Source organism: Protopterus annectens, chromosome 11.part0 (assembly GCF_019279795.1).
Source record: "Protopterus annectens isolate FY-2018-M chromosome 11.part0, PAN1.0, whole genome shotgun sequence".
Classification (NCBI taxonomy): Eukaryota; Metazoa; Chordata; order Ceratodontiformes; family Protopteridae; genus Protopterus; species Protopterus annectens.
In genome coordinates this window covers 1,054,257,945-1,054,270,639 of record NC_056745.1, presented here as the reverse complement: position 1 = coordinate 1,054,270,639, position 12,695 = coordinate 1,054,257,945, and the positions used below count along the sequence as shown (strand labels likewise).

The 12,695-nt window shown below is 37.7% G+C and overlaps 1 protein-coding gene across 1 annotated transcript in view; it reads left to right on the top strand.

Moving 5' to 3' along the window:
• Nucleotides 1-12,695, top strand: part of LOC122815022 (leucine-rich repeat serine/threonine-protein kinase 2-like) — a 2,570,681-nt gene that overhangs the window by 1,460,405 nt on the left and 1,097,581 nt on the right. Inside the window, 1 exon segment of the mRNA XM_044087274.1 lies at nt 4,076-4,277. Coding sequence (XP_043943209.1) covers nt 4,076-4,277 — 202 coding nt within the window.

Here is a 12,695-nt window from a genome sequence, read left to right as displayed (position 1 = left end):
TGTATGTCTATGTTTTCTGTTTCTGGATTAGTCCTTGTCTTTTTACTTTGGGTTTCTGCTGCTTTATTGTTTCCTATTCTACACGTTAGTGCTGCCAGTGATGCTTCAGTCAGCTTTCTTAGTCCTTCCTTTGTCCATCAATTAACTTCTGAATCCCTAGAGATGTCTGAGAGTTTGACTTCCCATCTGTGGGCTGTATCAACGTTCCTCTCCCTACTCCTTCTATTGTCCAGACTGATTCTGTTCTTTGACTTTCTTTTATACCTGGATAAGCTCCTAGGACTTCTCTGCCTCTCCCTGCCTGCATCCTTGCTTCTGTTTACATGCCTCATGTCATACTGGTCAACATTGTGCCATTTTTGGCTCCATGTGTCTTCCCGTTTGCTTGTTCAGAATGTAACATAGTCCTACCTTTTTTGTCTTCTATGCTGACAACTCATGTTGGTCCTTCTTGCTCCTCCTGCCCTCTCCTGTTTATGCAGATTCACCTGCCAATTCGTATCAGGCTGTAAGCATGAATTTGTAAGCTCTCTATGTATGTTACATGTTCCCTTATGTGCACACCTCTCCTTGAAACTTTGTATACATCAATATGACAAGATAGTCTATCTGTGCAGCTATCCCTGTGCTTTGTAACTCCATTATTGTGTTTACCTGCTGATATATATGCATGTATAAGGAGTCAGGAATATCCTCAACCACTTTTATAAACATTCCTGCAAGGGCAATTGTTCTTAACAGTTATGTTTGCCTTTGGTTAACTTTATAGAAATGCAGGTATATGAGTACATGTCTTGGTTGTCTTTCACCGTCTATATATCTTCTCCCTACTCTGTCACTATGTGAAAGTGCACTGTAATTATGTCTCTCATCCCTGGTAAATCTGATCTTTCTTGTAGAAACTCATTCACAAACTTTTCCAACTTTATCTCTGATACTCTTTTCTGTATTGTAGTGAATCTTGTGAATTACATTTTCTGGTCCGGTTTTCCAGGACATCCAGCTTCTCACCCTAATTATCTGTCTGTCTCTCCAACTCTCATATTTTTACATTATTGTTCAGCAGCTCTGCTGTCATTGCAGATTTGTATTTTTTAAGGTCACGCAGCTTTTTTTTGTAGTTTCTCCACTGCATGGTGCTGACCCCTATTGTGTTTTGTATTGTTCCAACATCCTCTGCCACATTCATTAACTTTTGGAAGAAAGTGCACATTTGCTCCTGTTTTGGTGCAGATTTAAGACTGCCGTCTGATCCTCCTTATGTTCTTGTTCACTCATCTTGCTGCCTTTTCTTTTTTTTTTTTAACTGTGGTTTTCTCTCCTGGGAACTGGGAACTTTTTTAATATGTATCACAGACCCTGTCCACATCTTTCGGATTAAGCAGTCATCCTGATTGGGTTCTATGGAAGAAAGGATATGCTTGTCATTAATAGATCAGCTTATTTGTTTATACAGTACTTTTTCAAACACTTTCACAAGTGGAGGAAGAATAGCAAGAAAATGTCAATGTTTAGAATGTGTGGGTGTAATATTTGTAGTAGTGAGATGATAGTAACTGTTTTCCATTTGATATTGTATATGAGTTTAAATACAAGACTGAAAATACATTTAAGTGGATGCGCAGTGAAATAATATAGAAGCTTTTATAAAGTAGTGTAATATCTCCATGAAAATGCAACACAGCTGCTACAAATTGAGTTTCTGTATACTATTGCAAACAGTGAAGTTACAAGGTCAATACCTCCATCCTATTACTTGATACTCAAATATTAATTTCTCAGGCACAGGTTATTTATATATATAGATATGGGTCCACTTCTTAATTTCGAAATATCGCAGTCCCAAGATAAATAAAATTGAACTCATAATCTTGAGGTTGTGAAATCTCAAAATTAAAAGCATAAATTAAAAAAAAAAAGAAAACATCTAAAAACATGTTTTTGCAGGGGGGTAAGCCCCCCTGCACCCCCCACATCCCCTGAAACTTAAATATACTAACTCCAACATCGCGCTCCAGTGAAGAGAACAGTAATAGAAATTGTTATACAGTGCAGAACAGGAACATTACCATTCTCTTCATAGTAGCGCGATCTCGGAGTTGGTATATTTAAGTTGCAGGGGGTGGGGGGGCATAGGGGGGCTTGCCCCTGCAAAAACATTGCTTTGTCTTTCTTTGGTTTCTTAATTTGAGATTTCACAACTTCGAGATTATGATTTCGATTTTATGCATCTCAGGATTGTCACAACTCCAAAAAATTAACGGCACAAGGCCCTTTTCAGAAATAAGGCAACACCACCAATTCCAAGAAAGGCTGTATAAGCGCTTTCGTTTCTTTATTCACACATAAAAACGGAACTTCATCAGATACAAAAAACACACATCATTTCCAATCATTTAAATACCACGTAAAAATCATGTAACCATACGTCAATTTACATTTCTTTTTAAAAACGGTAAAAACTTCTAGTTAATATAAATAAATATACATGTATTACACAGATACAAGTTTCAGTGGGGATTGTGTATAAATGTTTATAAATAAATATTTTGTATGGTTTTGTTCCAACTGAAGGGCAACATGTATATTTATAGGTTCATAGGTTAGTACTAAGCTAATTGCCTTTGCGAGCCATTTTAAGCCTAGCCAGTTATCCCCTGTGAGATTCAAACCCTGTACCTTGTGTTTGTAAGGCAAACACCTTAACCATTAGGCCATCCTCCCAACCCTATATATTAACTAGAAGTTTTAACTGTTTTTTAAAAAGAAATGTAAATTGATGTATGGTGACATGATTTTTACATGGTATTTAAATGATAGGAAATGATGTGTGTTTTGTTATCTGATGAAGTTCCGTTTTTGTGTGTGAATAAAGGAACGAAAGTGCTTATACAGCCTTTCTTGGAACTGGTGTTGTTGCCTTATTTCTGAAAAGAACCTTGTGCTGTTAATTATTTGGAGATGTGACTGTTTTGCATCTCAGGATTGTGATATTTCGAAATTAAGAAGTGGAGCCATATATATATATATATATATATATATATATATATATATATATATTGATATATATTGATATAGAGTGATATAGATATAAATTGTATGCATCTCTCTCTCTCTCTCTATATATATATATATATATATATATATATATATATATATATATATATATAGAGAGAGAGAGAGAGAGAGACAGATCTGCATACGTTATGATAGCTTTATTCCTGTTCCACTGAATTGGTATAAACATTTTATAGTTCATTGTGTTTTTTAATTGTAAAGCATTACCTGAAAGTACAAAAAAAGAGAGGAAAAAGGATTTTATTTTTTTGCAGGGGCAAGCTTCCCTTCACCCCTCTGTGGAGGACTTCAGTCTCACTGCCTTTTAAATGTATACCAACTCCACAGTCACACAACAGTAGGGAAAAGTGAAAAAACTGCCCTGCAGCACACCCTTGCTTTGCACAATGCGGTTTAAAACTGTTTTGACAACTCACATTGAAAGCGTCTTGCTGTAACTACACTTGAATAACCGTAGAAGGGCTGCTTTGACAGCATTACTTGATAATATGCCATTTACATTGTTTATTAAACATGACATTTGTCTTAATCCTCCTGTCCGTAAAAGCAGACTTAGTTCCTTCAACATTAACAACTTTGCTATTTGTATGCATTTTGCCATTTTTTCAGAGTGGCAGCTGTATATGTAATGTTGCAACCTAAGAAAAAAATGGCAAGGTTCATTTAAGTTAGAGCCATTTCACATTGTCTGAAACATTGTTAATTTGCAGAACTTAGTTCGATGACAACCTTGTCTGTCTTATGTACTTTTGCTTGTGGCTCAAGTTATGGCTGAAGGAGGTCCATTCTGAATTATTTTAACCATCCAGTTAGCAAACAGATCAGTAAAAATAATTAAATAAATAATGCAGCATGTGATATGTTTCCATTGTGGCTACTCTTTAGTTGTCATTTTTAACAGAATAAGACTTTTGACCCTTTCAAACAAGCTGTTTTACTTGGTAAAAGCCTTTGTAAAATAAAGCATGACGTATTTGCTTGTTGCTGTTATTCGCAGATCAGAGATCAGCCAGTGATGGGTCAGTTAATTCCCTACAGCTACCTGGAACTAGAGAGAAGAATTTTGCTGGAGCGTAGCAATGTCCCACTTGAATTTCCAGTTACTAACCATCAACGACTACTTAATATTGTCAGTGAGAGTCAGCTGGAACTGGATGAGAATGAACTTCCCCATGCAGTGCATTTCCTTAATGAATCAGGTATGGTTTTCATTGCATTGGACAGATGAAAGTGATGTGTTGGTAGATGGGGTTACCAGTATCACACAACTTTGACAACTTGAGTTAATAATCTGTTCCAGACCACTGTTGTTTTTTTTTTCAAGCCACCCATTACTGTTCATTCTTAACTTGCTGGCTAAAGCTGAAGGTGGTGGCACCCAGTAGGAATAATGTTGCTACTGAACCTAGGGAGTTAACTTTATTAACTTCATAGATTACTACACATGGCTTAGTTAGTAATTATAGAGTACAACTAGAGTTTGGTATGTACTTCACAAGACATCTGCAACAGCTGGAAAGGCTGCAGAAATACCTCACTAAAAGAATCACAGGCCTAAAGCATATGCCCTCTGCTGACCATCTAAAATAACTCCAGCTATACTCTGTGGCATATCGTCTACTCAGAGGCAATCTTTGCTTAACATTCAAGGCCATGTCAAACCCTGAGCTGTTGGACATGCTCCACTTAAAGAAATCCCAATCCCTCAGAGCCACACGCTCCAGGGATTTAAACCTTGTCATCACAATAACAAAACATGCTGGAGGGATAGGTTCCTGACCCAGAGACTCCCCATACTCTGGAATAGACTGTCAATACATGTTAAGCAGAGCGCCTCATTGGCCCTCTTCAAAAGGAACCTTGACGATTGGATGGGAGATAGGAAATTCTCCCCGGGGATCACGTCAGTCTCCCTGCTAAACAGGGGTCCAGGGAAGTAAATATTGTGGGAAGAAATATCCAGGGAATTGTTATGGCCAGGCTTGTATAGGCCCTAAGGCCAATAGCCTAGTACCAACCTATGAACCTATTAGAGATTTCACACTTTATCCCTTTTTTTAAACAAGAAAAATCTTTATTGAATTATCACATTTGACACAGGCAATCATACATTTATATAAATAAAAACAAACCATTTTGACATATTTTCAGTTGTAAACATTATACATCACTTATAAACTTCTATACAGTAATTGTCAGGCAAACATTACATAGATCATTCATTTCCTGCCTTCCCTTAATCCTCATTCCTCCTCCAAAACATTATTCTGTTTTTATTGTTCCCACATTCCCATTTTTTTCTATGTAATTTGCTCCTAGGCTTTTTTAAAGATCCCATGTCCAGTTCTTTTTTCTCTGTTACTATATTTACTACTTCTGCTGCAATTGGTTTAGATTTTAATATCCATTTTTTCTAGTTATTAAAACATTGAGTAAGAAGGTCACTGAAAAACCAATCAGTAAAAACAAAATGAAAACTCCAGCAAAGCTAGAACTTCCACTGAGTGACGTTCCAAACCTCTTGTATCAGAGGCACATGGGGATATATGCAAATGATCCTTATGAATATCAGGTGTTTCAACTAATTAGCGATTCTGAATGCCCATGACTTGTTTTGTCGTTTTAAAGGACAATTTCAGGCTAGTAAAGCCAAACCCGACTAGCTGTGGATATGCATATTTCAGCCTTGTTATGACCTCACCAGCACAGCACAAGCAGAGTGTTTGACTACGCATTAGAAACACAGAGCTTTTATACCCAGCTGATGTCCATTATCGTTAGGGTCACTGCAAAAAATATCCCAAACAACAAACTAAAACAATGAGTGAGAAGGTCACTGAAAACCAATCAGTAAAAACAAAATGAAAACTACAGAAAAGCTAGAACTTCCACTGAGTGACATCCCAAACCTCTTATATCAGAGGCACATGGGATATATGCAAATGATCCTTATGAACATTAGGTGTTTCAGCTAATTGGCAGTCTTGTTTTTTTGGCAGCCACCAGAATTTAACTCAGTAAAGCATTACTTTGTCTAGGCGGTTCTGATTGTGTATCACAGCTAAAAAAATAATTTACTTAATTACACCAGTTTGCTCACCCAGTATTTCTGACAGAATAGTCTGCAGGGAATTTTTAAAGTCTGCCAACTCATTACATTCCCAAAAAATATATATTCCAAACTACCCCTTTCTTCCCCATCACACCTTCAACATTTGCAGTCTACCCATGGAAAAATATTCTTTGCTCAGGATATAAAAATACCTATGCAAATACAGCCAAGCAAAGATCATAAGTCTTCTAGACTTTGTTGCATATTTGGGAGCCATACAAATATCTTTCCATTGTTTCTTTGTGTGAATTGCTTATCCATGCTTTCTTCCCAATCCTTTCTAACCTCCTCTGTTTTATTTCTATAGTTATCATACAGTATTTATATGCCCTGCTAATTATCCCTTTTTTTCAGCAGCTTCTGTTCTAGATTCTACTAAAAACTCTACCAGTGATGGTCTTTCACCTAGGAATCCCCTATTCTTTTCTCTTTTTCTATACTTTGATATCAGTCCTTGAAAGGGAAGGTAATCTCCAACTTTCAGTCCAAATTAATTATTGGCCTTTTCCCATTATGTTAAATTTCCCTCTCTAATTATTTGTTCTCAATACCTTTCCCAGTTTTCTCCAGTAAATTCCAGCCTTCTGTTACCTATTTGCTGTACCCCTAGTTTCAGTCATCCATCTCAACAGAATATCCTCTCCATTCCCATGCTAGCTTAGTTCATAGAATACTTTCTGCTACTTTCTGAATGTAATATTCTGTATAGTTATTGTTATTCTCCTTAAGGATCTGCATGTAAAATCCCAGTCTCTCCTTATTTCTTGGGCCCCCTCCCCCGTTTCATCATCATCACTTTCCACTTTGAATTACAGCTTTCTGCTTTTGCTATGTATAGGATCCTTAACTGTGTAGCTCTGAAATACCCCTTTAAATCAGGTAATCCCAAACCACCTTGTTCTTTTGGAATGGTCAACTTATCCCAGTTGAATTTTGCCCTCTTCCTCTCCCAGATAAAATAGTTCAACTCTTTATTAGTTACTGTCCGCAACTTCTCCTCTGGTTGATAAAAATATGCTTGACCTGTGTATAAAACTAAAGGGACTTAAACATTTCCCCTGCTTGTATCTCACTATCCAGAACTTCCAGTTTCTCAGTTTTTGTAGTATATTTTATTTAGTCTGTTTCCACATATCCTTCGCTGCTATAACAGACTTTTTTAATCCCTACTCCTGAGTATTTCATTTTATCATGTCCCCATAAGTATGGGTATTGCTGAACCGATTTGTGTGTGGGTACATAGTGTACAACTATTGCCTTTATTTTATCTACATTAATTTTGTATCTCAAAAAAGCTTGAAATTGCTGGGGGAGTTGGCATAATGGTTAAGATATTTGCCTTACAGAAACAAGGTACAGGGTTTGATTCTCACCTTTGAGGAAAATTGGTTAGGCTTAAAATCATCCACAAGAGCAGCTAGCCTAGTACTAACATGGGTGAAACTTGACATAATAGTTAAGGTATTAACCTCATAGAGGTACATGGTTTGATTCTCCCCAAACAATGTGACTAGGCTTAAAATACCCAAAGTAGGAGTTGGCCTATTACTTACCTATGAACATATAAACTGTCTCAGAATGTTCCATAGCATTGGTTTTATCAGGTACAAAATAATATCATCTGCAGATAAAGCCAACTTTTTTTGATTACCATACCAATTATGTCCTTGAATTTCTGAATTTCTGAGTCCCTTATTTTCTTTGTCAGTGATTCTAAATATAACGCAAATAACAAAGGGGAAACAAGGTACCCCCTGCCTGGTTCCTCTCTTCAAACAACACTTATCAGAGAGGAACATCAGACTTTATATCTTAGTCTCACTTTACCTCTCAACTGTCCAGAATTTTGCAGAATGTCCTGATTATTGTTTCATATTTTTGCTCTGTTCCTCATAGTATTTGTGATTTTCTGGAGTATCATTGAGGATTGCAGTCACTAAATAATGACAGACATTTGAATTTCACACATCTTATCCTTCATGAGATGCTTGCTATTCTAGAAACTTTATAAGTTTATAGGAGGAATATTTAAAATTTGTCCGTGATTTTGGCCCTTTGCCCCCATTGTGTTTTGGCATTGTCCAGAATTATTGAGTAGAGAAGTTGAGAGAGATGGTTTCAGTGTTTAGGAACACATTTGAATATGTCATTTTCCTGTTTGTTGGAAACTGTTTAATGTCTTTTAAATTACTTTATAACTTTTAGCTATTTTCCTTGCTACTGCTTTTGTTTATTATTTTTGTTAAATTTGCGGTGCACAGTCTTAGAGTGGAAGTGTAAGATCAAAGAGAAGCAACAGCTCTCTGATAACCTGCACTGTGTCTTTATGTACTTACTGGGAGTCATATATGTGGTATCATTACTGCTGTTCAAGACAGGAATATCAAGTTATGGCATCCATAATGTGAATAATTGCATCATTTGCTTTTGTGTGTACTACCATAGTCTTAATAATATTGTAAGTTGTACCACATGGTTTAAGAGTCATGGATCTGACTAGAGATACAAAAGTAATGTCCATCCATCCATCCTCAACCCCTTTTTCCCATTTTGCACATGGGGTCGGGGTGTCACTGTACCTAACATATAATATTAACTAAGTCTATTCAGCCAGCCTACTAGAACTATTAGGGTACCAGATTCGGTGAAGAACAGGTCATGTTTGCAATTTTCTTCACAAATCAAATCCATAATGCTTTAAAGCAATCAGTTGCCCATGAGTAATGTTAGAATTTTGCTCCTGGTGTATAATGTTCGGTACTGGCAGCTGGATTTCACTTTAGCTTTGAGACTGTGACTTTTTGCTGGTAAGCATGAGAGTACAAATCATAAACTCTGGCCACCTTCTAGAATCACTTGTGGTGCACCAAAAGAGAGGAATTATGGGTTTATTTGTGGATCTAGAGGATAGTGTCAGTCACACTTCAAAGAGCCATCTGCAGTGGGTGTAACACTTGGGTACTTTCATCCTATACCGTCCTGGATTGATTTTCTAAAATCTTGAGCCCCACATGACACACCCCCTCTAGCTGAAAAAATGGTGTTGCCATTTCGGAATTAAGAAGCATGCATATCCCAATTGTCTTCACTTTAATAGAGCTTCTTCTGAAGTTTACATGTCTTTGTACTTGTCATCATTTTGAGGTTGCATGTATTTGATGCTAAGAAAGCATATGCCTTCCATGTGTGACAGTTGTCACCACATCCTGAGTCATGACTGACATCATCAGTGACTTTGTCTGTGACCTTTACATAACATTGCACACCACTGAAACGTCACCAATGTCAATACTTCAGCTTTTTAATTTAGCAGCTATGATAAGAAATGTGATGAATTTGTTAATATCCAGTACCCGATGGTGATGGAAGTGGCCCAGTACAAGGACTTGACAAAGGGTGGAACTAAGGATCCTTGGCAGTAATAGGATAGGCAAAAAATGTTAATTTTTTTTATTTTAGCAGTCTTTTCTAGCTTCTGCTAAGGTATGATCTCCCTTCCTACTTAAACCTCCTCATAACGAGTGTAATTGCCATGTGATTTGAATTCTGTGATGGGGAAATTGACTACAGCAGTTCTACCCATCATATACCTAAAATTCTTGTAATTGACAACTATTTTGGTGGCTAGGATAATTTCTAAATTTCAAGTGGTATCCATTTGAAATGTCAGGACTCCCTAGAGCGAGTCCCAAAATACGAAGACTGAATGGCTGAAAAAATGGACTTAAAAATACTCAGTCTGAGTTAGCCATTTTTCAGAATATTCCCTTTTCTTTTTGGTGTGGTGATCTCCTACTTAGTAGGTATAAGTTTGGGGGGCTTGCCCCCCTGCAAAAAAGTAGTTTAAAGGAGAAAAGTAATGATTGTATTTCACTCCTCCTGCATTCCTCATCTGTTTTTTTCTGCATGTCAGCGCTCTGTATTTCATGTGCCAACATTTCATTAAGGAGACATTTCAAGTTTTATCTAAACCATTGTGTTCCATAAGGACAGGATTTCTTTACAAAGAAATCCAGAGTCTTATGTACAAGGTGGCAATGAGCTTAACCTTAATAATACCATCAACCTTACCCTTTTCTTTCTTCAGTATTGCAACAGGAGAAAGTATTTGTTACATTGCCTAGATACCCATTATCAGTTATGCTTTTGTCTAGACAGAACAAACGAGTTAGGAGTGGATGATGACTTCTTTGTTTCTTCCACCTTAAATAAATTGGGATGAAAGGTTTTGAAGGTCACACTAAGTAGTTGGTAACGGACTGTATTCCCTTTTGTTGTACTAGATGCACGAAAAACTTGTAAGGTAAACCTAAAGTACATTCTAACAGAGCTGTTGCTGCATCACTAGACTTAAAGAACATTTTAAGAATTATTTGGTTGATAGTATCTGTGTGGCTGTGGTATGAGCTTCACTGCATACATTTAAAAGTGACCAGTTTACCTTCCAGACAGATAGTCAGTCCAAAATAGTAGACAAGGTTTTCATGAGGATCCATTTCCACATAGACTTTTGATCTGTTAATGACACATATATGTTTAGATTTCAGACCTCCCAATGGATCATCTTGACTTGGGCGCTGTCCCACACCATCCAGTACTGAGCACAAAATAACAGAGTCAGCTACATGGGTTTCTGTTCATCTATAGATGCAGATACAAACATTGAACCTGTTATGTCTTTTGAGGCCTATGACAATAACTGTTTTCAGTGTCCCTTTCTCATGCTTACATGTAGGGGGCTTAAGTGAAAACACTTTTGCCTTTGGCATCGTAGTACTGAAAATGTGCTTTATTTTTTAACCCACACTCCCATAACTTGTCTTATTGAATATTCTGCTTTAGATCACTTTTGGAGTGTTCCAGTACTCATGGGTTATCTTTCCTCGGTAACTTGACTTTTGGCCAGTGTACCGAAGCCAAATCCCCTTGTATGCTCCTACATCCAGTGTGTGACCTCAGCCTATGGATGAAGTGGTACTTATGCAGATGTAGAAGAGTAAGATCCTCAGACTGTCATGTCACCAGTACAAATGCAGGATCTTCATTCCTGTCAGTCTGTTCCCTGTATTGTTGTCGTTGCTGCTGACATTTGTTGCTTAGACTTTTCAGCTAAGAGAGGGATGTGTGACTGTGGTAGGCAGATCTCTTATAAAGATCTCCACTTTCAGTATTTATTTGTCTAGGGGATGAAAACAGTTTCAGCAGTTAAGATCTCAAAATTATTTGTTCCAAAAACTCTTCCTACTCATTTTTCTTCCTTAAATATTGTCTTAGAGACCCAACATCTTGCAAACCAAAATGGTGAAGCCCTCGGCCTTAGACGTCCTACTTACATCTAAGAAGAATTTCTAGAAAACTAGGCCTGAATCTTCTACTGCCAAGTCTGATTCAGATGCTTCCATTGAGATGCTACAGGAATCAGCGGTACATCTGACTGTCAATGCCCTTTATTGCAAACCCACTGGAGCCTCGTATGGTGTCTGAGTCCCAAAGTATGACAGTACAGTGAATTTCAGTCTGCAGCCTTGAGCTGGGCTTTTAATTTCTTCCCTGAATCAGTCCTTTATATCAAATTCATTATTGGATTGTTGGGAGTGCATGTGAGATCATCTGCTGATCTGCACCATGGATTTTGAAGGCCTGTAGAAGAGAGTGGTTCTACATCAGCATCCTAGAGTCATACTCAACATTTTGGTGCAAAAGCAAGGCTTCATCTGTGCTATTAAGGCTTCATCTGTGCTATTTCTGACCCAGATTCATTTGCAAGTCCTGGAAGGCAGAGAGCATTTTGGGCTGGTGTGAGATGGAATATTATTGAGGAGCTGATGACTTTCCAGTCTGATCATGGGAAGATGGATGGCATAAGTCACTCGAGGGATGGCCTCCAGCAGCAGCCCACAGTATTCTCTAAGCCCTGATCCCTATTTTCCAACTGGGAATGCACTTATGAGAACGTGAATGTATCATTTGTAGTGGGCATTGCACTGGGGAGGCTTATGTGGTGGCATCAGGAAAAGAAATCTGGAGGTCTATGTCTACCAGTTGAATGATGTTGTTGCCCTTCTACTAAAGAGCATGGCATTATAGTTGCAGGCACATGGGAAGAAACTGAAAAAAAATGTTATACTTGCCAATGTTTACATTAACACTATAAGTTGTGGAGTCTCTCCTTAAATCTAGTCCACATATGGTAAGGTGGACATTAGGGCGGTGGTCTAGTTTGTGAATAAGCAAGTCTGGGTTTGCTTCCAACCACCTACTGCTGAGAAGTGATACAGGTTGAGAGTGAGCTGTAAAAGTACCACATCTGCCTGGTAATAATCCCTGATCATAGCAGGCAAACAGTGCTAAGGGGACATACTGCTTGCTGACTTTTAGTTAAGTAGCAGTCAGTGTGTATTAATGGAAGGTTGCCAAATTTTACTTAACCAATGTTTGGAATGTTGTCACTGACTGGGTCCCAAACTGTGTTTCTTGTTGAAGTCTGAGGAGGTGAGGGTTATGT